Source organism: Periophthalmus magnuspinnatus, chromosome 18, assembly GCF_009829125.3.
Source record: "Periophthalmus magnuspinnatus isolate fPerMag1 chromosome 18, fPerMag1.2.pri, whole genome shotgun sequence".
Classification (NCBI taxonomy): Eukaryota; Metazoa; Chordata; class Actinopteri; order Gobiiformes; family Gobiidae; genus Periophthalmus; species Periophthalmus magnuspinnatus.
In genome coordinates, this window is record NC_047143.1 from 18953595 (window position 1) to 18978881 (window position 25287).

Consider the following 25287-nt stretch of genomic DNA (forward strand, 5'->3'; position numbering starts at 1 on the left):
GTTCCGGAGGTGACCAAATGGCATCCTACCTTGAGTTCTTCAAGTGTGCGCACACGTCGTTCACTCCCTCGGCTTCATGTCTGCGTTGGTGCTCCGGTGAACACACACCAGGATGACTTGAGGGGGTGTTCACCCGCTTCTCAAAGTGTGCTTTTAATTACAGGAGGGCGAGAGTTTTCCGGACGGAGCGGCTCTTGTTGAATGTAGCGTCTTGACAGAAGCGTGTAAAGCGTGTGACACTCCTCTCTCAGCATGGAAAACACACCGCAGGACTACGTTTTTATCTAAATTTACTATTTTAACTTTGGATTATGGATTATTCTACCAATAGCCTGGGTGAGTTTACATGTATCTTTTGATTGTGTCAATTGTGCCACTTAAGTAAGATTAAAATTTAGTAGCTGTTAAGTTGTTAGGACAGCAAAAGAAGCCTAGTGAGATGTTGCAAGGTTTGGCTTTGAATAATAGTTTATTGGCAAATGCATGCTGGCAACATATTATAATCTCAATTGCATACTGTGTGGTTTCAGCGGAGTCTTTAATTTAAGATATTTAGCTCACTTCATCTTCTAATTTTAATCCCCACATCAATGAGTTCATTTTGGCACAAGAGAATATCAACTCCTCATGCTGAGTAGTGTATGTAGCATTACTTGTACGCATTTTGAGGACAGTCTTCATTGCAAACCTGCCGAAAGTCTCAGTAGGGGGTAGAGGAGCAGGTCTGTAAACAGTTGCTGTATTTGTGTTGTCTTACCACAGCTTCCTTCTCTTTGAGCCCAGGATTTCTTCCTGTTAAAACAGCTGCCTGTAAGAAGCCATGCCTAAACTGTAAACTACACAGAATCAGTCAGATCTTTTGTACATTTTCACAAACTAAATACTTGAGGATGATGTTAATGGCAGCCCACCCAAACTTTAGACTAAACTTTAACCGATAGGAGCAATGTGATATGTTTGATTGCAAGTGTGCCAATGAAATTTTCTACACAGCCAGTACATACCAGGCACAAGTAAGTTTTACTTGCTCATATCAACATGCATTATAATGTTATTACTAAATACTGACAACATTTAATCAGCTACCAGGAGGTCATTGTTTCAAGTGCATGCAAATACACACTGCTAACTGTTAGATATCTTTTTGCAAGCATGCAGCAGAAATATGCTTCCCCACCCGCTCCGCCCCCACATTTCGCCTTGTTTTATTGAAGCCAGTTGCACAATGTTGCTTTTGTTGCTTTTCTACAGGCTATGCTGTCCCACCTTATGTGCTGATGTTGTGTTTACTTGTCTTGTAAAGCGATAGAGCGGTGGGACATTGGGGAACAGTAAATATCACAGGGAAAGGGAGGTAGCTGGTAGCAGCATCTGTGGACCTGGTTAGGCTTTAGGAGGCATGCCCGAAAACACATTGCTGTCTCCATGTGCCTCTTTAATGGAGTAATGGCAACCAAAGTCATTACATGTAATTGTGAGCTTGTGTTTACAGATCACTCTGTCTGTAGTGGTAAGTGATACCCTCTAGGCTGGTGCACTGGTGATCCCAACATGGCTCTTTAGATTTATTGTATTATTATTTTATTTATTAACATAATAGTCAACACAGGCTACTCTCCAGTAATAACACGCACTTGTACTGAAAGCATTCTTCAGAAATGTAAAAGTGGTGAATAATTACGAATTCATCTTGATAATAGTGTAGGTAATAGTGACCAGTCAGCACCAGTCAGGTATTTGTTGTCAGTTTGAAACTCTTTCTTTAGAAGCAGCTAATGACAACACATTGATAGAAAAATGTCAAGAAGAAATAAACAGACTTGTCACAGAGACCAATATACTGTTGTCAAGTTTTCAAGAATATATCAGCCTGTGATAAATGTATCAACAAGTGAATTTTAAAATGGTTTAATTTAATCATTGGTTCTTTATTTGGAATGTAGGAATGTAGTGGAGTTAATGCAAATTGATAATCCTGTAAACTTACAATGTCATATACTTAGCTGGGGTGAGCACAATAGTTAGCATAGTTGTGCCATATGAATAAGTTGAAGTGAAATGTTTCCCAGAGCCTCTCGTTCCATGTAGTGGTTTGTAAAAGAATGGCGTTTGATAATGCGGTGCCAGCCAGCTGTTTCCCATAAAGAGTTATTTGTGCTTCAGAGACAGGAAAACAAAATAGTGGATCTTTAAATGAAATTACTGAACTTCTGTATACGTCCTCAAATGAACTCCAGTCAGGAGCAAGAGCCTTATAAGCCTCTCATTCATGGCATTCAAGAATCTGTTTTCTCAATATAATATATGCTGTGCTCAGCGTGGATGGCATCAGTCCATTGCTGTATGAATAAAAAGTAATTCTCTGAGTTCTGATTTCCAATTTTAATAAAACTCTTGACTATCTTTCATTTTTAGCACATCATAGGTACAAAGGCATAAATTACATATTTTGCAGGTGTACAGCAAGGGTCGAAAGAGGTACACTTCTAGACAGTACTTTGTCATCCAGATTCAGTGTCTGTTAATAACATGACCCATCATCTGGTAAAACATTCTTCTGTATTTGACAAATGTGCACCTTGACAACAGTAAAGCAAAACAGTTTCTCTTTCTGTTGGACTTGGCTGCTTCTATTGAAGAAAGTCAAACTTGTGAACAAATCAATAACTCAGTAACCCATGTGTAGTGATTTGTGCTAACAGTCTTTGGTTTAGGGCAGGCATAGTCTTGCATATTATTCCTGTTTTTAAAAAAATAACTGCTGCCAATGCAAACCATCTCCAGTCTTCATGATGGATATTTTTAGATGCCTTTATCCGTTAAGATGCATGCATTTAGTAGGCATACCAGGAGCTTTCAGTCTGTGTTTACAGTCTGCTAATTTAAGAGACTGGGTCCAACCAAATGTTTACTACGTTTTGCCCCGGAATGCATTAAATCAATAGTAGTTGACAGCATGCGCTTGTTAGGACAATGTATAATATATGCAAATTGTATAAGGAGAATTTTTTTTTTTCCTGGTATATTTGAAGACATTTTTTTTTATATATTATATTTTATACTTATTTATTAAGGATGAGAAATATTGACAAAATTCTCAAAACACATGTGGTTTGGAGCAGCAGAGTTCACACATTAGAGAAACAAATATAACTATGTTTTGTGTTAAATCACAGTGATTCAAATTATATCATTCATGTCCAGGAATTGAATATTGAAAGCCATTTTTAATAAGACAAAATAAAATCTAATTAATCCATCAATATGAGGAAAAAACATCATATTGTCCAGCCCTACTTCAAAAACAAAAAAAACTTATTTGAAAGATTACTCTTTTTTACTATGTAATATTTTGCATAATATGTATTAAACTACACCTTTATTAATTCATTGCATATATATTCTATTAAAAAATGAATTTGCTCCTCATTAAACCATGTGAATTCTCATTAATGATCTGATCATACTAAGGCCTCATTTGCCTACTGCAGCCACCCACTGGTGGTTGAGCGTGGTTGTGTGTGTTGAATGATACTAGGGCATGTAGGCCTTGCAGTGGGTACTTGTGCTTCCCAGGGTTCACTTGCTCTGTTTCTATCTCAGATGTTTAGGTCTTCACATGGGACAGGTGTGGAGGCGGACAGGATGTTACAATCTTACAAGAGAAGTAAAAGAAAAATATAAAATCTGTCAACTGGACAAAAAGTTATAGGAGTGATGACATTTCGCTGCTCATGCCAGCCGCTTCTTCAGTTCTGACAAAAGAGCTGTCAATCTAAAAGAGATAAAACAATGAAGAGGTACTGTGGACCGTATAACATTCACAGGTGGATCAGGTCTAAGGTTATCTGAAATATCAATACCCACATACTAATCAATTCTAAAACTGGTATCGAAACTAGATATTCACTGGAACAAGTATCAGTAGAAAAAATAGGACAAAAAAGAGTATTGAACCTTCTCCTTAATATCGAAAAGAAGTTTGAAATTTTTGTCTCTAACACCAGTGGCAGAGCATTGGACTTAACTGATTTTCATGTGTCTCTTTTCCATTCTGATGTGTGTCACATAACTCTGTTTCCAAGGACCTCACCATATTGTATAGATCTGTAGTCAGAGAAAATCTTGTGTGTTTGCTCCATTAAAATACCTTGTTAATACTATAAATGTTTGTGATTTTTTTCCATGGATGCAAGCACAATTAGTCCAAGTGTAATCTGACAAGTTGTGTATAGAAGTGGTTGCTTATTCATATTATGCTTAGTTCTTTTGTTCCATTCAGTAGACTTAATTTTATCGATTGTTTACAAATGATATGGCCATAATTGGCTGGCAATAGATGATATATTTTCTACCCATGAACCAACAACAGTCAGGCAACTTTACTTTCTTTTGTATTTACTAGGATAATAAAACAAGTATGCAATAATAATATAGAATGTACTTGTAAGTAACTTGTTACACATATTGTAAAAAATATGCCAGAGAATACCACTTAGTTGTTTAGTTTAGAAATATGCCTTAACTGATGTAGCTTATTTGACCATTTACACTATGCACATCTGGCTCCTCCGCTCTGACTCTTGTGCATGAGTTGGTTACAGCAGAAACAGTGCATAGCTGTGTCCTCAGAGTGAGAGACATTCCATTAGAGAGTGACTGCCTCCTCCTCCTGGACCCATGTCAACATTCAGCAAAGTGGAAGCACCCTGTGGACCTAAGTGCACAGGCTCCCTATTGGACCTTTTTGGGCTGACCACTAGCACTGACCCTGTAGCAGTTCCAAACAGAGTTTTGACGTAGCAAGTTCAGTCATGGCTTTGGCTATTAACACATTCCCACTCCTAAATGTAGCTATCAATTTAGTATAAATATTTATCTGTGTTGTTGAGGTCTTCACTCTAAAATTCTTGACAGAACTGACAGAATTAAAACTTTTGCTACTGGTGTTGTAAATTGAACAATTGTATGCAAAATGAAACCAAATTAACAATTATGTGCAGTTGTTCAGGTTTTTGCCTACTCTATGCAAATGTTTGTTTGTTTTTTAATTCTGACCAAGTCAAAATTATGGTAGTTTCCTGTTAAACTATTTTTAACAGTATTTTCTGCATTTTCAAATGCCTGATGTGCAACAGCAGCACAGCATGCCTGCATGGAATTCTTATCTGCACCTCTCACAATATTGTATAACAAACATGAATATGACCAGATTTGTTGAACAGTTGCAGAAAATTTGATATAGCTTGAATTCCTGCTTTACAGAGTCACTGCCAAACTACTGTGACTCATGCAGTTTTGGCTGACTGAGCGCCGAACTACAAGAAAACCAGGCAGTCAAGAGAAGAGCGGGAATACACATGTACTTATTCCTCACTAATCTGCTGAATACTGAGAATATTAGGAACAGTTTTAAGCACATAACATGTAAAATTTTATACAAATGCAGCTGATATAATCTTGAAGTAGATACATGTGTAATGGCATATGTAGGGTTAAAAAAACTAGGCACTCTGAGGTTAGTGAGTTCATTATTCAAGAGACTTGTGATGCACACTGCCCAAGAATTAGGAAATGTTTGCTCTTCTGTTTGCACTAGTCATTGCCTCCAAATGTATGTACCTCAAACTTCTAGTCCATAGTCTTAATATGTGTTTGAACTTGTCAGTCAGGTGTGAGTGAATGGTTTGTGCTGGTTGACACTGATTATTATTATTACTGGATACTTTGCTCAGAAATAAAATATTTGGTAACTTAATTTCAATTCCTTTACGTAAGTGATAAACTTACTTAGTATTTCCTTCAAAAGATGTCTTGAATTTTTTTTTTTAGTCTTTATAATTTCTAACCTTATTGCTTTGCCTGGAATGTTCCACAATAAGTATTTAAATCTCCATAGAAATAGATAGCACAACTAGTCCAAGTTAGCGATATCTACCTCGACCTTCAGACAAAGGCATAACATCTTCATGTAGACAAACAGCACCCACCAGAAAATACTGCACCTTTAAGCAGTAAGTCTTGTACGGAATGATGGACTCTCTTGGATCTGAGTTTTGACACTCCTCATAATCCTTTGCTTGTCCTTTATTGGCCAGTATTATTTGTATGTGTGAGCAGTGAGCAGCCTGTGGAGAGTTAGTTTTTCCCTGAAGGTAAATTCAGTCGTAAATGGTGCCTTTGGAGCTGGCCCTAAAGGAAAACTTGAGCTTCCTGTTTGTTACACCTTCCTGAAAAGATGGCAGCAGATGGAGCCAATGGAGGAGACTCTTCAAACATCCAGTTTCTTGTAAAATATAATCCAATTATGTTCGAAAGGGAAAGTTTACTTCACTCACAATACTTCTAAGACCAGATTTCTACAGTTTTGTTGATGCATAGTTGTTAAATGTAATACAAGACTACAAAAAGATAACTTTATATCTGCTGTAGTTCATTATGACATCTGGATACAATTTTTTCAATACATATTTTAATGTGTGTACATTTCTGTTTTATTCTTTTAGACAAAAAGATCCACTGTAGAAAAAGTACTTAATAATCCACTAAACAATTTACGCTTCTGGTGAAATTAAAAACCAGAGTTTTACAAGGCACCATTTTAGAACTGCCAATATTTTAACCTCCATTTCTTATCTAAACACTGAGACTCTAGTGGTGAGTGATGAGTTGTAACATAGTATATCTATATTTCTGTGATAAAGATGGTAAATTTGTGCAAATATATGTGGCAGTCCTTATTTACACGAGAATTCCTAAGTATAAATGATACAGAACATGTAATATGTAAACCATGACCACTAAAGCTATTTATTATCAACCGACATTTTGCACTGTTGTGATGAATAGTCTGTTGTCGTTTCCTTTGTTTGCTTGCCAGTCCAGTCAACCTCTGCGTTATCTGACTAACTGGGTGTGACATTTTGACGGGAAATGGTTTATTGCATTGTGCTTTGAGCTTCAGTCATCCATAACAGTAGATGTCTTGTCCCAACTAGCCTCTTTTGCAGGGTCCAGAAGGGACACATATCTCCCAATACAAAAGAAGCGGTTTAGAGTGAAATTTGAGATGAAACACTGGTTATGACTTATGACTCATATTTGAAGGGCGTGTATGGATTTAATGTGTTTTTGAATGCAATACAACTCTCAATTTAAGTAAACAAGCATATTTGAACGATAACAAACAGGGGTGGTGGGAAGAGCACTAAGAATTTGTACTCAAGTAAAAGTACAGTTATAAAAATACTGAATTACAATTACAAGCACTGCTGCTAAATTTGTTCTTTGGTAAAAGTAAAAAGGACACATGAAAAATAGTACTAGTTACTATTACTTTTAAATACAATTTTCAATTTTAAATCATGCTTTTTTTTTTTTTTTTTTTTTTTTTTTTTTTTTTTTACAAAACTTGATCAATCAGACATTGTAAAAATTAGCAGATAATGCACTGCTGTTATGTGTGTTTGTAGAAAGGAGCAGAGACAATGGTGAGACAGCAGTGCATTAGGATAACTGGGACTTACTCAGTAACTTTCTTTGATTTAAAATGTAACTATATACAATTACATGCAATAACTATATACAATTACATGCAAGAATTATATAATCAATTCAAGCACAGGTTTCATTATCTACTTGTAAGAAGAATTACCCAAAAAAACTCCTATATTTGTAACTACCCTCCACATTGTTTCTCTCCTGCATTGCTTTTCAAGAGAACTGCTGACAAACGTAATGGTCTACTCCAGCCTGTCCATCCATCAACGTAGAAGTGGGGGTCTTAAATTAGCCTCGTCTGCCTTTCGTAGAGAAGCGTGTTTATTTGCTAATGATAAAGGCTCTTTGAAGCACCCCGCTGACTGATGAAGCTACATAAGGACCGAGCTGGTAACATGTGTTTCTGCTCTGCCCAGTATTTTACATTCAGGGCTCTGCTAAACAACGACTGGAATGTTTGAATTGTTTATAGAGTTGTGATAGGAAAAGAAATCTGCAGTTTCAGCTCAGGGCCTAGTCTACCTCCCACGCTGATTGTATAGTGAGAATGTTCTAGCTGTAGTAGATTTAGAAGTATGTTTGCATTTTTGAAAATGGTGTATTAAATATGTTGACCTCAGGGAGTTTTCTGGTTCATTACTGGACTCACACTTTTTAGACAGAGAACAATTAACAATATAAAATTTTAATGTTACAATTATTGTGAGAAGAAACATCAGAATTTTAACAATTAACAATTCTTAATGCTTAACTTACTTAATTTACTTTCATTCACAATAGATCACCATTCATAGTGTGTAACCAGCTGTATGAAGTCCAACTTTCTGGATGACAAAGTAAAATTAATGTGACATAAACAACCACATACAAGCTTTGTTAGGTTTACTTTTTTTAAGAAACAATTGAAATTATCTTTCTGCCAAAATGGTTTTAGATTATTATTTCAAATTTATTTTATTTTTTATAACAGATCTTGACATCCTACAAGCTACATTCATTATTTTATTGCATTCACCGGTTAGTCATTAACATTTGTGTCATTAAGTTGCTTACAATATTCCCTCAGTTCTACTCTGCAAACTCATTGAAGTATATACAGTTGAAACCAGAAGATTACATACATTATACACTACCTGGCCAAAAAAAAGTCGCCACACTCTAATATTTCGTCGGACCACCTTTAGCTGTGATTATGGCACGCATTCGCTGTGGCATTGTTTCGATAAGCTTCTGCAATATCACAAGATTTATTTCCATCCAGTGTTACATACATTTTTCACCAAGATCTTGCATTGATGATGCTGTGCAAAGCCTTCTCCAGCACATCCCAAAGATTCTGGGGTTAATGGTGGCCAATCCATGTGTGTGTGAAAATGATGTCTCATGCTCCCTGAACCACTCTTTCACAATTTGATCCCAATGAATCCTGGCATTGTCATCTTGGAATATGCCCATGCCATCAGGGAAGAAAAAAAAAACATTGGTGGAATAACCTGGTCATTCAGTATATTTAGGTAGTCACCTGACCTCATTCTTTGAGCACATACTGTTGCTGAACTTAGACTTGACCAACTGGAGGAGGGGAGTACCTATTTGCTTAGTTAAATCCAGGTGGCGACTTTTTTTTGGCCAGGTATTGTATAAAAAGACACATATGCTGACATGAAATCAGAATAAACCTTTCCTGTTTTAGGTCAGTTAGGATTACCTAAATAATTCCTAGTTGCTAAATGTCAGAATACTGAGAGAAGGATTTTTTAGACAATTTTTCATTACTTTCTTCAAATTCAAATGTTTACATACTTTTCATTAGTTTTTGTGACCATTACCTTTAAACTGTATGACTCGAGTCAAATGTTTTGGATATCCTTCCACAAATAGTTGGCAGGAATTTTGGTGTATTCCTTCTGACAGCACTGGTGTAACTGAGCCAAGTTTGTAGGCCACCTTGCTCGCAGATGCCTTTTCAGCTCTGCCCATAAATTTTAAATAGGATTGAGATCAGAGCTTTGCAGAGGTCACTTCAAAACACTGACTTTGTTATCCTTAAGCGACTTTTTAACCAGTTTAGTGGTATGCTTTGGGTCAATGTCCATTTGGAAGACCTATTTGTGCCCTAGCTGATGTCTTGAGATGTTGCTTCAGTATTTCCATAATGTAATGTTCTTTCCTCATGATGCCATCTATTTTGTGAAGTTCACCAGTCCCTCCTGCAGCAAAACCCCACAACATGATGCTGCCAACCCCGTATTTCACAGTTGAGATAGTGTTCTCAAGCTTTTTCCTCCAAACGTAATGATGCTCATTATGGCCAAACAGTTCAATTTTAGTTTTGTCAGACCACAGGACATGTCTCCAAAAATTAAGGTCTTGAAATTTGCAAACTGTAATCTGGCTTTTTCTTTTTCTTTTGGAGCAATGGCTTCTTCCTGGCAGAGTGGCCTTTCAGGCCCTGTCAGTACAGTACTCGTTTCACTGTGGATAATGACTCCCAAGGTTCACAAGGTCTTTTGCTTTTATTCTTGGATTGATATGCACATTTCTGACCAAAACACGTTCATCTCTGGGACACAGAACCCGTCTCCTTCCCAAACAGTATGATGACTGGACATTCCCATGGTGTTTATACAATATATAATTTTTATATATTGTTTAATTACGTTCATCTGTTTGAACAGATGAACGTAGCATCTTCAGGCATCTGGAAATTGCACCCAAGCCTGACTTGTGCAAGTCCACAATTCTCTTCTTGATATCTTGGCTGATTTCTTTTGACTTTCCCATGATGTTACACAAAGAAGCGGTGTGTCTCACATGTGACAACATACATCCAACTCAGAATCAGAAGCTTCCAAAGACATGACATCATCATCTGGATTTTCCCAAATTCTTTAAATGAATAATAATCTTACTACATGTACACTTCTGACTTTGAAAAAGTAACGAAAATGGTATCCTAACATCCTTCCCTCATTATTCTGGCATTTAGCAAATAGACATAATTTTGGTCATCCTAATTGACCAAAAACAGGAAAGGTTTATTCAGATTTCATGTCAGACAGTGAAAAAAGTGTATGTGTCTTTTTATATAGTGTATGCAAACTTCTAGCTTCAACTGTATGTCGGGTTAGACTACTCATTTCTCTAAAACATAGTTACAAATCTTGCTTGGTCTTTTCTAGTTTTGTCATGTTGGTGAAGTTTAGAATTTTACTTCCTTTATTTTACTTTGGACACAGGCAGCAGATGTGACATATGTAGAGGTATGTTACCTAAGAAACATAATGTTAGCAAAGCCAGACAAATAAAAACAAATGACAATACTTTTATTGTGTTAAATCAATATATAAACTGTCAGAAAAATGCCTTCCATGTGTGTAAACTGTCTCCGCATTTTGAATAGAATTGATGACAACTTATGACTTAGGTAGAGGGATTCTGTTTTAGAACTCACTGTTGCTTCCTGTATTTTCCAACTTGTTTCTATTTTTCTTCATCTTCTATTTTTCTTTGCAAACTGACACTTAACTGATGTAAAACTAGGATGAATATTTACCTCGAGTGCTATCCCACAAAACCAAGTCATAATTAGAAAAATATATTAATCTGTCAAATGCACTTTAACCTTGCAAAGAGATAATACAATATCGTCTACAAACCCTTTTTAGTGGCTCTTGGCATTCTGTTTATTGTTTTTTACTGTAAGCTTTTCACAAAAATTTCTCAAGTACACACGACTTGTTCTCGGCAAAACATTTCCTTCAGTGCCAGCTTGGACTAGTGCCAGACATTTTGCAATAGTACTGATGATGATGAAATTCCTGTTCTAGTGAAACGTTCATAGGCCAAACATGAATCACCGCTTCCACAACGCCTTACATCACCACTTTAAGTGTCGACAGTTACCGACCTGAGGCAAACATTGGCCACTGTGGTTCCATGCTCTTATTTTGGTCTTATAAAAGGTCACCAGTGTCCCAAAATTGCAGTTTGGTAAAGGAATGTTCTGTTATTTTATCCTTTCCAGACCCAGAGACACCAAAAGTTTCTTGCAGGAATCTCAAAGCGAAAGCATTGTTGTTTCTGTTCAGTTGAATGTTTATCACAAAATGGTTTGTTGCTTTTGGTGTTCTTCCAGAATTCGTTGCAGGTTTAAGGAAGTTAGTCTGTGGTGAGTCATAATGAAAACATGAAGATCTGACTGGGATAATGCGGCAGCACAAAGCATGAGATGAGTGATCACATGACGTGGGAAATTCTGTTATGTAGTTAGTGAAACTTAAGGCATTCTTGCTGTTTTTGCATTTAAGTTAAGATAAGGTAATCATCCTTATCTAGATGTATCTTTTAAGTGTTTAGTTATTTATTATGTACACACATTACTTTATGACCCAACCTTTATTATTTGGGATTTGGGTAAGAAAAAACAGTGTGTTATGTTGATGCTACTTTTATTATCACTTTTTATACCCAATTTTCAACTGAAAAGTCTACTTTAGTCTAGTCAGTGCATACTATAATGAAATTCATTTTGGTGACATCTGCAGGTGAAGATGCAAATAGCAATTCATAATGTAAACATTTTTTGTGGAGCAGCCATAATAACAGTTTGTCTCTTCTTCTGTTATTTCAGAGGATGTATCCGCAGACAGTGCAGAATTCCCAGACCGGACATCTTCAATGGAGGTGCGCCTCCAGGCCCAGGAGGACGAGATCACGCTGCTCAAGTCCTCATTGGCTGATGCTCTGAGAAGGATCCGCCTCCATGACCAGCTCCTCCCCCTTCTCAAACAGCAGCTCATTGCAGGTCTTTAAACATTTCCAAACCATAGTTTAATTTATATAATAATTAAAGTCTCTTAATATATTAATGCAACCGGATATATCCAAACACTCTGAAATTAATATAGTGAATAATAAAATAGCATTTTCCGCATGGATATCCACAGGTTTATATCATGTCATAAAATGTACAGATGCAGTGCACACTACACAGGTGAAAATGGTAGCTTTGACATAACATTATTACATAAGGGTTCATTATTCTAGTAGAATACATTATCTGAGGACCAAATTAACCAACCTTGGACTATAAGGGAAGAGTGAGTTGTTGTACAGTTGTATGAAGTATGATATAAATGTAGTCCTGTATTGGTTCTATGGGAGTGGAGCTGTAGAGGCCTGTTGGAGAATGAGCTTACCTGCCCCTCTATTTACTACTACAGTATAACTAACACTAGTGTGTTACACAGTGAACCCAGGGGCTGCTCGAGTGCTGAACCAAGTGTACTGCTCAGATGGCTGCAGTAACAACAGAAAACACTCCATGGACCGTCAGCCAACCCCCAGGTACCAAAGTGTCCATACACATTCATAGTCCATATACTTCTGAATACATTTGGAACAGAGCTTGTTTGGAGGAGCAGACAGCCCAGCCATAAATGGAAATTGTATGACTTACGACCATTCATGCAGAGCACTAAAAAACTGTTCAGTATAGTAGATGAAAATAAAGGGACTTCAAGTGAAAGCAGCCCTGCATTTCATGAAAACTACATTCAAATATATTATTATTTTTGATACATAGTCAATTTTAAAATGGACAAACATGATACAAAAGGGGTATTTAATTAACTATTATTATTTTTACTCTGAACCACAATTTATGGCATTATAGTAACAACTAAACTAAATAGATTGTTTTTTGTAAGAGCAGCATCTAGTTTGCATGAATGCATTTAATAATTTAACACATCATGAACATGCTGTATGCAACAAGGACACTAGTGCAGAAAAAAATCCAGACAATGTGGATGTCAATGATGAGAGTGCTGTAATCGTTTCCCAGCCAGTTTTGTGTTATCAGAGTCTACAATAATAAAGTAGGTTTTCTCCTGTTGCTATTCTTAATGTAAATACATGCTATAATTGTTCTTTGTTAACGCACTTGTAAATTATGTCCAGCCATGTGTCCAACAACAGCTCAGTGCACAGTACAAATGGCCCCACAGCAGCACCAGTGTCTGCAGAGCCCAGGACTGAACCCTCCACTCAGGACAAATTCACCCAGACGGAATTCCCTCTGCCCGAGCTAGAGACACCTCAAACCCGGCCTATGCTGGACCTGAGCTGGGGAATACGCAGCCTCCACCTGGAAGACGGCCTCCCCCATGCAGATACAAACGAGTCTGTTGAGAGCAGCCGCGCTAAACTCCACCGCGTGGCAGGTATTGACGAAGAGGAAGAGGACGGAGGAGGGGAGGGGCAGGACAAGGAGCTGGGCTGGTCTTCTGCCATAGAAGAGCCCATCCAGCCCACCAATATCAGGAGCCTACAGAGGGAGGACTACCTGGACTGCAGCTCCTCTCCAGACGAACAGAGCCCCACCTCCACCCTGGGCAGGAGCCCCGACCAGAACCAACGATCAGCCCCCCTGTCTCCCATCCTGGAGGGAGACAAGAAGGCCTTGTGCGTCCCCCCTTTGGCCTGATCTTTTACTACTCCTCATGCTTTACTTCACATGCATGGCTTTTGACCAATCACAATTTCTTCTGTCTAATGTGACTACAAACCTAAGTTCAACATTTACTTAATGCATACAATATTATTACCATGGCAACCTTGAGAGTATTTTAGGCTCAGCTCCCTAATAATGACATGCTCAAGTCATTTATGAAATTGGGCATTGTGAGAAATTTTGAAAATGCAATAGAGGGAAATCCAAAAATGTGAGTGTTGTCATAATCTGTTTTTCCACACAAGGAGAGCTGAAAACCAAGGCCTCTCTGAGTGATGGTTCCAGGATTAGCTATGCCGCAAAAACATTTTACCCCAGTGGAAAATATGATGTGAGGGGTAAGGGTGAAAAGGGTGAGGGTATTATACCAGGGGGTTTGAGGTATCTATTTAAGGAAAAACATATTTTTACCCTCTTTTATAACAGTGTTATTGATATTTGTTCTTAATTTAAAATGAATAGGTTTAGCCTCTTCATTCCAAGGTTGCTTATGAGGGTGTTCCTAGAAATGGTATAAAAACACTTGCAAAACATAAACTTCAAGACAAATGTTTAAACTGTGGTTTGTAGCATCCTGTTTTGAATCATTTAACCCTTTAATGCTCTAATTATGTCTTCCATGCTGTCACATCTAGCTCAGATGACAAGGATTGTTTAATTCTTGTTTGGTGACTACCTCTGTGTTTTACTAATAGTCCTTTTTATGCAGATGTGTTGTGAAGGAAGGACAGACAGATGATTCAACTTTCACTTCTCATTCTAAAATCCATTTACGCAAATCTTTGCCAGAAATATTATTACCATCTTTGGAAAATTATTGCTGACATCACAGAATACCCAACTTTAAAGGAATTGTGTGTAGCCTGTACTCTTACAGTCTTAAAAAGGTACAAAAAAGTACAATCACAACAGAACCAGGTTGCCAGTGCCTTAAACTGCATATAGAGGACACATGCAAGTTTTAATCATTATCAGTATATAGAGAATATACTTCAACAGCAGAGGCACCAATTAATGATTGGTTGCAAGTGCTGGGGTTTAAGTAGCGAAGATTCAAATCAGAGTCCTTAAACCAACTGAATTCCAGCATTGAAACTGGCAACCCAAATGAGAGTCATATGATTGTTTGGTGTTTGGTTCATCTTCTTGAACCAAAAAAAACAAAAAATCTGGCATCATCCAAAGTTTTTGTAACCAAGAATAAATCAGCATTACAATTGTTATCAGTAAAATTTATATTTGATTTGAACATGTCTACCTCATATCTGGGGAAAAAATTAGGCCATATTTATGGAACTTAAAATCAAATTTTTACGTACAGTTCTTTTAATATTTATCATGTAGCTGTTTTTAAATCTAGAGCTGAGAGCACCTAATTACCTAGTACAGAGTAAGTGGCCCGTTTCTCAAGCAGAAATAGCATGCTATATAATCAAAGATGGCCTATAAAGAGGGTATTTTTAGTGCTTATTTTCAGTACTATTCAGTTACTTTCTTGTACATATTTTTAACACCACTGCTTCTTTGATATTTGCAAGGTACTTTTTAGGACTAATTAAACTAATACTTTCAAATCATTTAAAAGGCAGATATCACACAGCAGAATAACAGTAACAGTGAATTGTCCCCTGTGACTTTAGGGCCAGAAGGAACAGTGAGAAGCTGCTCAGTGACAAGCCAAGGAAACGACTGGAGAAGAAGGCAGCATCCTCTGCAAATCTCCTGATGCGCTCCCCCAGCCTGGAGAAGTGAGTGCTCCCACCACACACACAGCTGCCACCAACTGTTCACTTTTTCCTCTCACATCTCATCAAAAAGACACTGCTGGAAAAGGGGTGGCCTGCATGGATCATAACATTCCATTCCCATGAAAAGCCTCACAAGTGCATGCTATTGACTGATCCGACCGCTCATATCTGTCTCCTCTCTCCACAGCCGGGCCAAGGACCTAGTTTCCAATGCAGGTGATGTGTCTCTCTTATTGTATTAAATCAAAAATGTTTTTACAACGTAAGAAAGTCATTTGATTTTGTACTTGGGTCGTCCTCTACTCACCTGTTATACTGCATTTTTGGTATATTAAGCAGTTTGCTTAACTATGAAAGTATCCAAAGCAACAGCATGTTTGTTTTTCCTCACGCGGTCTCCTTAGTCATTTTCGGAATTCGCTTAATAATGAAAACAATAAAAGGTAAATATCATAATAATATGCATTGATGAAACCTTGCACCAACACGTTGAAACAATTTTCTTAAATTCTCCTGGAGGCTTTTTCAGCAGGGATTCAAAGACAGTGGATCCTACATTTCCCTGCATTGTTTACATGAGATGTGAGGGTAATTTGGCTGTCAAGTCTGTCATACAGTAATACAGTATAGTAATAATACACTTGACAGTTGACCTTTCACCTTAACTGGCGCACAGTCTTTTTTTTTCCTGTGCCAAAATATTGCTTCACATCCAAACACCATTTTAGTTGATTCAGTGAACTCTCCCATGTTCTTCTGGTCTGTGGCCAGGACAGTGCTGGTGCTGTACATGTGCCTAGACGGTCGGTTCTTCTCATATGGAGCCATTTGAACACAAATGAGTGCATTTCCCAACAAGCCCCAACTGTGATTAGGAGCTCAGGGGAGTTGGCTCTGTTTGACATCAGTTAGCCCCCTTTAGGCCTCAGTGTAACAGCTCAGAGAATATGAGAACATGCTGTGTTTGCGATAGTATTGAGGACATATATTAAGCAAATTTGACTTTTTGTGCTTTTAAACATGTTAGGATATTGTATCCTCATCAAACGTACCTGGATTCATTCTCTATGATGCCTTTTGTCTCTTTATTGTCCAGAGGTCTTGCTCAAATTGCCTCTGTAAATCACTGAAGAAAGTATGGCATGAGCAGGATTTCTTTCTAGCTTTCTTTATATAGCTCATACAAAAGTATGAACATAATTTTAGCCCTTTAATCAGCAATGACTTAGGGTAGTTATTGTATAGTTGGACAATCCAGTATTTAAATTGTATATAAATAGTTTGCCAAAACTCATACCTAGGCCTCCTGGTTCAAACTATAAAGTTAAACAAACCACTGTTTCTTTTCTGTGAACGTGCCATCTGATTTTATAAGCGCCCTTGGGAAGTAAAACACACCCTGGTGGAGGTGACCTGTGGTTAGCCTGACTGTACCTCCCGATGATGGACAGTTCTGCAAAAGCCAGAAACTCCTTTCTGCTCTCCTAGTCTGCCCTTGTAGAGTTAAACCATGTACAACTTACAGTTGGATATGCTAGTGCATATGTAATATGAATAGGAGTTGGAGTTATACAAAATATAACCATACTATTCTAAGTTTCATGTTTGGCTTCTCACATAGGGTCCAGAAGAGGAACCTACGGCCAAGGTATCTATTTCAAGATGTCTATTTCTTCTTTTTATAGCATGCATGTTATATTTATATGTGCGTAACCATATTTTTCTTATCTTTTTTGGTCCCACAGGACAGTCTATAAAAATGTTCATCAGAGGTCGGCCCATTACTATGTACATACCCTCCAACATCCACAACTATGAAGACTTGAAGATGGACACGCCCTCCGAGAGGCTAGAACTGGACTGGGTGTATCTGATTTCACTTGTTTTTTATGCTTCGAACTATATTCTCACCATAAATTGTTTGGATTAATCTTGTGCATAAAGAATTGGGTTTAGCTACTACTGGTTTTCTCCTTGACTGTGCCCCTCCAGTTATGGTTACAGAGGTAGGGACTGTCGTGCAAACTTATATTTTCTTCCCACGGGTGAGGCGGTTTATTTCATCGCCTGTGTGGTTGTGCTGTACCACATCAACAACCGCACACAGAGGCACTATCGCAAACACACGGACTGTGTACGCTGGTCAGTCACACACCAACACATTTACATAAAATAACTTATTTCCATTTTCTGAATCTTTTTTGCACTTTTGTTTAGTCTCACCATCCATCCTGATAAGGTACGAATAGCCTCGGGTCAGGCAGCAGGTGTGGACAAAGACAAGGTAAGTTGATCAAATTCAATATTGCTAGTGATTATTATTATTATTATTATTATTATTATTATTATTATTATTATTATTATTATTATTATTATTATTATTATTATTATTATTATTATTATTATTATTATTAAGAATAAGAGTTTTATTATTTTTTTGTGTTTGTTTTTATAAATGTTATCCTCTTCAGGCTTAATGTCTCATTTTCAAGATGGACCTGTTGACATAATATTATAAGATTGTTTTGAATGTGTTGAAAAGGAGTTTGTCCTAAAGCTTTTTATTTAACAAATGTAATTTTAAACAACTGAACCAAATAAAAACTAACCTATCTATGCATACTTGAGTTTAAAACTGCCATGGACTACATCAGTCAAAGCAAGTAATTATTAAAGCCATATATGTGTTCATCACTTGTTACATATTATTAATATTTTTTGCCTTAGCCGCTACTGCCTTGTGTTCACATCTGGGACTCCAGCACCCTGGTCACTCTACAGCAGATCGGCTTGGGCACGTTTCAGAGGGGAGTGGGATCTGTTGCCTTTTCTTTTGCTGTGAGTTGAACTCACAATAGGTTCAGATATTATCATAAATGTAGAAATAAAAGCTATATTTGTTTATTTGTAGGATTCAGGTACTTTTTTGTGTGTGATCGACGACTCTAATGAACACATGCTGTCAGTGTGGGATGCCAATAAAGGCACCAAACACGCAGAGGTCAAGGTACGATATGTGTTATCATTATACATATATAAAAGCAGATTGAATTATTACTAGGAATAATTCACAAAACAAAATGTAACTTTAAGTATAACTTTTATTATATTAATATTACAAGTTATGGATTCTGATTGGTTTTGCTAACATTGAGTTGTTCCTGTTCTAATCAAGGCTTAGTCCTTAGTCTTATTAAAGTTTAGATACTGGTTTGTTGCAATTTAGCTTCATGTTTGATGGCTTATTTGTGCTTGGGCTTGGTAAGTAAATGACCACCTTAAATAAAGAGTATAAAAAGACTTGTGAGGTGACATTTTAAGATAGTATGTATATCTATTTATAATTAAGCTGAGAAATCTTTTATCTTTTACTTTGCATATCTTTGAACACATTGTGATAGACACATCTTGTGAGCATGGTTACAGTATGTTCAGATCCACACACGGTGCTGCTGTCCAGTAGCATATAGACTGTTCCACTGCCGAGAGGGGGTGGGGGTATAATTATGCTGTTCCCATTGGATGAACTTGTGTGTTTGTACAGTGTGCCTTTGACTTGGCCTGTTCACCCCTCTACTGTAGTCCACATGTGCCACATCAACATGAGAACGCCCTACAAAAACAATTATACCATATTTTAGAACATAGCTTGTACAAAGAAAACTCTATTTGGATAGTGTTGTTTTCTTTTTTTAGGTTTTTTGTTATGAAATAGATGCTATACTACTAGTAACCCTCACACATTACATAGGACGAACATACCAAACATCTTGAATGTGTTCCAGTCCATGCATTGCAGAAATCACAGAACATAAACTCTCCACACATTTCACTGTATAAAATATTTACACTGTTGCCTCGACAACCAAGCCAAATTATTCTCAGGGCAGCCTGGGTACAGAAGACCCTAAAACAACAGCAAAGCCCCTTAAGGTTCTAGTTTGTTTCAGTTTGTCATACATTCATGACAAACTGTCTTAATAACATTACAGTTAAGTTTGATACTTATTTGAAAAGTGGAAGTAATTGTAATTGTGTATTTAATGTTGTAGAGTACCAATGAGGCTGTGTTTGCTGTGGAGTTCAACCCCAGCGACAGTAACAACATCATCACCTGTGGAAAATCCCATGTTTACTTCTGGACCCTCAGTGCGGGGCAGTTTACCAAGAAACAGGGCATCTTCGGAGTAAGGCCATTTTTAGTTTATTGTGCCAGTTGTATTTGTAGCACCCAAACTGTTGAGAAGAGAAGTGAGGTTTAAAACAAGGAACTGGCAAGGGAGAACTGGGGCTTGTTATAGGAAGTGGGAGAGATATAATGATGCCATATCTTGTTCAAATATAGTTTTTACCGTTTAGTATGAAAAGCATGAGTGCTGTTGCATTTAAATCAAAACATTTTTAATAACTAAAAGTGTATACTTTAATATATAATAATACTTTCTAAAACTGGAAGTTGTGTTGTTAATATATATTTTTTTTTCCTTTCTGGATTAGAAATACAAGAAGCCTAAATTTATTCAGTGCTTCGTGTTCAGCCTGACTGGGGATGTGCTGACTGGAGACTCAGAAGGGAACATTTTGACGTGGGGCAAATCGGCTGCAGATATCAAAACCCTTGGCAAAGGAGCTAAAGGTTGGTGAATTCATATATGGCTAATTTTACGGAAATTCCTTTCTGCAGTTTACATTTTATCTAATACACTTGATACAGCACTGGTTGCCACAGTCAAGTGTCAATCTAGAAAGAAAAATTGGAAAAAAATAAGTTTTACAGGAAGTAGTGTTGAGTTCCAAAATGGAATTGCTCTATGTCATTTTTTTCTGACACTTTAAACATCCATTTAACAAAATAGTAATTTTAGTTGTCATATAATAACTGTTGTGTAAATTAGACAAACTTTGCCCCTTGTTTAGGGTATGGTTGCTAAAATTGCCATGTTATGCCATGTCCGGCCAAGGAGTGAAATCATAAACTTCACCAAACAAGGAAATATGTTTTAGTGAAAAGTCTAATCTGTCATTTGCACTTTCATTCCCAGAGACTTTTCAGATCATGCGTCAGACCAAGGCCCATGAAGGCAGCGTGTTCACCCTGTGCACTCTGCCTGGTGGAGGTCTACTGAGTGGAGGGGGCAAAGACCGGAAGATAATCCGCTGGAGCGCTGACCTGGCTCCTGAGAGAGAGTGTGAGGTGAACCATGTCTGGATATCCACTCTATATTAGCTCATTTACAGTGGAGAACACTTTGATAAATTTTGTGTATCCTCTGGCAGATTCCAGAGAAATTTGGAGCGGTTCGGACTCTTGCCAATGTTGATGGAGTTGAACTTTTAGTGGGCACAACTAGAAATGCTATTCTCAGAGGAAGCTTCTCAGATGGATTTGTGGTCATAGTCCAGGTGAGACTCATTATTACATTGCTATTAGCTTCTCTTTTTGCACTGTAGTAATTGTAATGTGTGTTAGGGCCATGTGGATGAGATGTGGGGCCTGGCCACACACCCCACTCAGGATGTGTTCCTCTCCTGTGGGAATGACAAGCAGGTGTTTCTGTGGAACGCAGAGGAGCACAGGATGGACTGGTGCACCACCCTGGAGGTAAGGAGGTTCAAGGAGTCTTTATTATCCCCAAGGGGCAATTTGGTTTGCAGCAGCAGTATACAACACAGACCATACGCACATTAATAAATAAATAAATACATAAGTACATAAATGCATATATACATAAATAAATTGGTACTGTACAGATTACAGTGAATGTTTAAAAATACCAATGGCAGCAGGAATAAAAGAGTCCTTATGTCTCTTTGTTCTACATTTTGGGGCACTGTATCTGTCGCCGGACGGGGAGGGGTTTGAACTCATAGAAAGAGGCTGGGGGTCTGAGGGGATCTGCTGGGCTCTTTTAAGGATCTTTGGCTTGTAGATGTCCTAGAGGTCTGTAAGAATGATCCCTGTGATGAGCACACAATGCTCTGCAAGGGCTTCTTGTTTTTTAATGAAAGAGCACCAAACCAACAAGTAAAAGAAAACATTAAAACAAACTTAATAAAAAATAAATAAAACATTTTCATAAAAGTGCTGTCAGCATTAAAATATTTCAGTTTACGTTAAAAAGGTTGCATTACAGCTGAAATCCTAGCCTTGTTGGAACTCTGAATATATTTCATATATAAGTGTAAGTGGACTGTATATTGTAATTACTCTTTTTCTGATAGGAGTATGGCTTATGTGCAGACTTCAGCCCTGTAGGATCAGTGGTATCAATTGGCCTCAGCACAGGAAGGTAAGATATTATTTGTGTATTTTGTTAATAAAAACACAATTTGTTCTACTCAGGCCTGTATTGCAAACAAACAACGTTCAAGGATAGATGACTCTTCCCTCTGTTGAGTAGGGCAGTAACAATTGTTCTTTGGGCCTTTGTCCACACTTGTACACTTGTTGTACTGACAGGTGGCTGGTTATGGACCTGCTGACGAGGAAGGTGGTCTCTGAGTCCACAGATGGCAACGAACAACTGTCTGTCATGAGATATTCCCCAGGTTTGTCCATCAGCAACACTTTTAGAGACTAAAAGTTAAAACACTGCCTTGTTCTTTCTGTCTGTTTTGGCAAATCCAAAAGCAGAATCTTGGCTTTGGGCTAGATTTCACAAAATGGCCCTTAACAGTGGAAATCCCCTCTAACTTTGAATGGCCTGTTGTATTTTCAGATGGAAGCTTTCTAGCGGTTGGCTCTCATGACAATTTCATCTATATCTACAGTGTGGCTGAGAATGGCCGACGCTATTCACGCTTTGGGAAATGTAACGTGAGTAGAGCTGTAAAACTAATTAAGTCCATATGTTTAAACAAATCCATTAGGCTTAATATTCAGAATATAATGTTATTACTTCATATTTCCTATACAATCTGTTGAGGGACTTTTCTGCTTGTTAACTTAGTCTTAATATGTAAATAATAAATGCAATAAAAAATACAGAGAGATATGATTCTGGACTTACCAAGCAATACATTCACAATACAAAGTCCAAAAATTTTGAGTTGAGATTTTGAATGGAAGGTCACAACATCTGCCTGTTTTTTTTGTTTTTTTTTAATGAAAACTGTTTTTGTGCAGACCGATGAACAGAGCTCAAATGTATTGTGTCGATTATTTCACTTTTTCCCTTCATCTAGGGCCACTCCAGCTTCATAACTCACCTAGACTGGTCTAAAGATGGGAAGTACATCATGTCTAATTCTGGAGACTATGAAATCCTTTACTGTAAGTATACCAGCATACTGCATAGTTAGTTTCTGCAAATGTACTGTAAGCTAAAACTGTTTGTGCTTTGACAGGGGACATTGCCGGAGGCTGTAAACTATTAAGAAATCGCTATGAAAGTAAAGACAGAGAATGGGCTTCGTATACATGTGTGCTGGGCTTTCACGTTATGGGTAAGAAAGTAAAAGGTTTTCTAAGAATACAATAGTAATAATAATTATTACTGGCTGTTTTCAGGGGTGTGGCTGGAGGGTTCTGATGGCACAGACATCAACGCTCTGTGTCGCTCTCACAGTGAGAGAGTGGTGGCTGTGGCAGATGACTTCTGTAAAGTGCACCTGTTCCAGTACCCCTGTCCCAAACCCAAGGTAAGGTCATTTAGGCTTGCAGAAGGTCCCCTTGAGTAATGCCTTCAAATGCAGTCTCTACATATGAGAGGTCATTTGGTGATTGGGTTAAAACTTTGCTGTAATCATTCAACAATAGTGTGAATGTGTTTTTCATACATAATAAATGTCTATTTAAAAAAAAAGAAGAAGAAAAAAAGGTCTATGATAACTAATGTTGATGTTGATCTGGGCTGCAATAGGACATTAAGATAAGATAAGATATGATAAGATAAGATATGCCTTTATTAGTCCCACAGTGGGGAAATTCCTGTATTGCACCGCACAGTTCAAGAAGGAAACAAGTAACATGAACAATAAAACAAGATAATAGATAATAGCTTAAAATAATTTTAAAATAAACTTAAAAAATAAACTAAAGATAGACTCTAATGTATAACACACTGTTAACACACTGTTTCTTATTATGTACAATAAGAGTAACTGTGCAGCATTGTGACTTTGGAGGTCAAGATGATTAGGTTAAATGATAATTGTATTTTTTTTTTTTAAGAACTAAAAAATATTAATTGTGAACATTTTAGAAGCAAAATCAAGTAATTACAATTAAAGTTTTACTTCCAAATGATAAGCAATTTTTATCTAGCTGTACATGTTACATTGACTTTACTTTATAATTCAGCTTGATTTCATATTAAATTAGATCATGAAAATGAAAAAAAAATAGGGATTTCACTTTTGTCTGTTTATGATGTCAGTAATCATCAATAATTGTTGGATAATTCTGTTTCTTCTCACAATAATAGTATCTCGACATTTTATTGTGATATTCCTAATTGTGACATTTGCAAAGAGATTTGACTGCATACTGATGTCTTTTGTTCTGCAGGCACCAAGCCGCAAGTACGAGGGCCACGGCAGTCATGTGACCAACGTTTGTTTCACCTACAACGACTCTCACCTTCTTTCTATGGGTGGCAAGGACACCTGCATTCTGCAATGGAAGATTCAGCGGGTGGGGGACAGCAGAGAGAGGCTAGCATCTCTGTCTTCTACTTCCACCAGTTCTCCAGAGCCTACTGTTAGCTAGTGCTAAATGCTTTAGAGAGCTGATTTTGCATGTGGACTATTTTGCAAATTTTGGCTATGGACTGCTGAAGCCCAACATGTCATGTAAGAAGAGGAACACTCAGTTTCAAACTAAAAAATATCAAAGACTCCTTTTTTTCAGGTGACAAGTTGTTGATGTTAATTGTGAACATTCCCGTTGATGCCTAATCTCAATCCTGTTTACCAAAGACTTATTTGTTTATTTGTGTTCATTGTCAGTGTTTGACTTCACAGCTTACATAGATACTGTATATTATGCCATACAGACTGTGACTGTTTAACTCTAATACATCATGGTATGCCCAAGAAGGAGTTTGATGTTATTTGTGTACTGTATTTAATTTCTATCTTCAAAATAAAATAATGCAAGATTGCAGAATGTGCTGTGTAGTGATGTCCACTAGTGGGCAGGATTGCTCCATGTTTTGAAGCAAGCTGACTACTTCACCAGCTCTTCCTTTCCCTATTTGATGTAGCACAAACAGGAGAAATCCAACTAAACCTAATAAAAGAAAACTAAACCTAAAATAAGTCACAAAATTAGACTCCCAGAAATATAAATAAAAACAAATAAATAATGACTAAAAGACAAATCCAGGTTGGTCAACCCTGTAACCAACTCCTATGTGCGCTACTATATACCAATGTAGGCTACTGTGTGCTGGAAAGATAGTTGTAGTGGCAGTCATTTTAAAATGTTTATGCCATTTACTTTTATGGTACAAGCAGACATAAATGTGAGTCTAATTTGTTTAGTGGTCACTGGTCATGGCTGAAAGAAGTCATCTGAAC

At 37.3% G+C, this 25287-nt stretch overlaps 1 protein-coding gene across 1 annotated transcript; it reads left to right on the forward strand.

Annotated features, from left to right (window-relative positions):
* Positions 1 to 38: 38 nt before the first annotated feature.
* On the forward strand, positions 39 to 24868 carry eml3 (EMAP like 3). Its single transcript, XM_055228895.1, has 25 exons — positions 39 to 336; positions 12134 to 12307; positions 12753 to 12849; positions 13465 to 13968; positions 15658 to 15765; positions 15953 to 16000; positions 16537 to 16568; positions 17387 to 17413; positions 17511 to 17631; positions 17758 to 17907; positions 17983 to 18049; positions 18493 to 18603; positions 18677 to 18772; positions 19818 to 19952; positions 20263 to 20401; positions 20808 to 20959; positions 21043 to 21168; positions 21236 to 21367; positions 21988 to 22055; positions 22226 to 22314; positions 22485 to 22582; positions 22951 to 23038; positions 23113 to 23211; positions 23276 to 23406; positions 24275 to 24868. The coding sequence occupies exons 1-25, from the start codon at positions 312 to 314 to the stop codon at positions 24473 to 24475; spliced, it is 3018 nt and encodes a 1005-aa protein (XP_055084870.1). The 5' UTR covers positions 39 to 311; the 3' UTR covers positions 24476 to 24868.
* Positions 24869 to 25287: the final 419 nt, after the last annotated feature.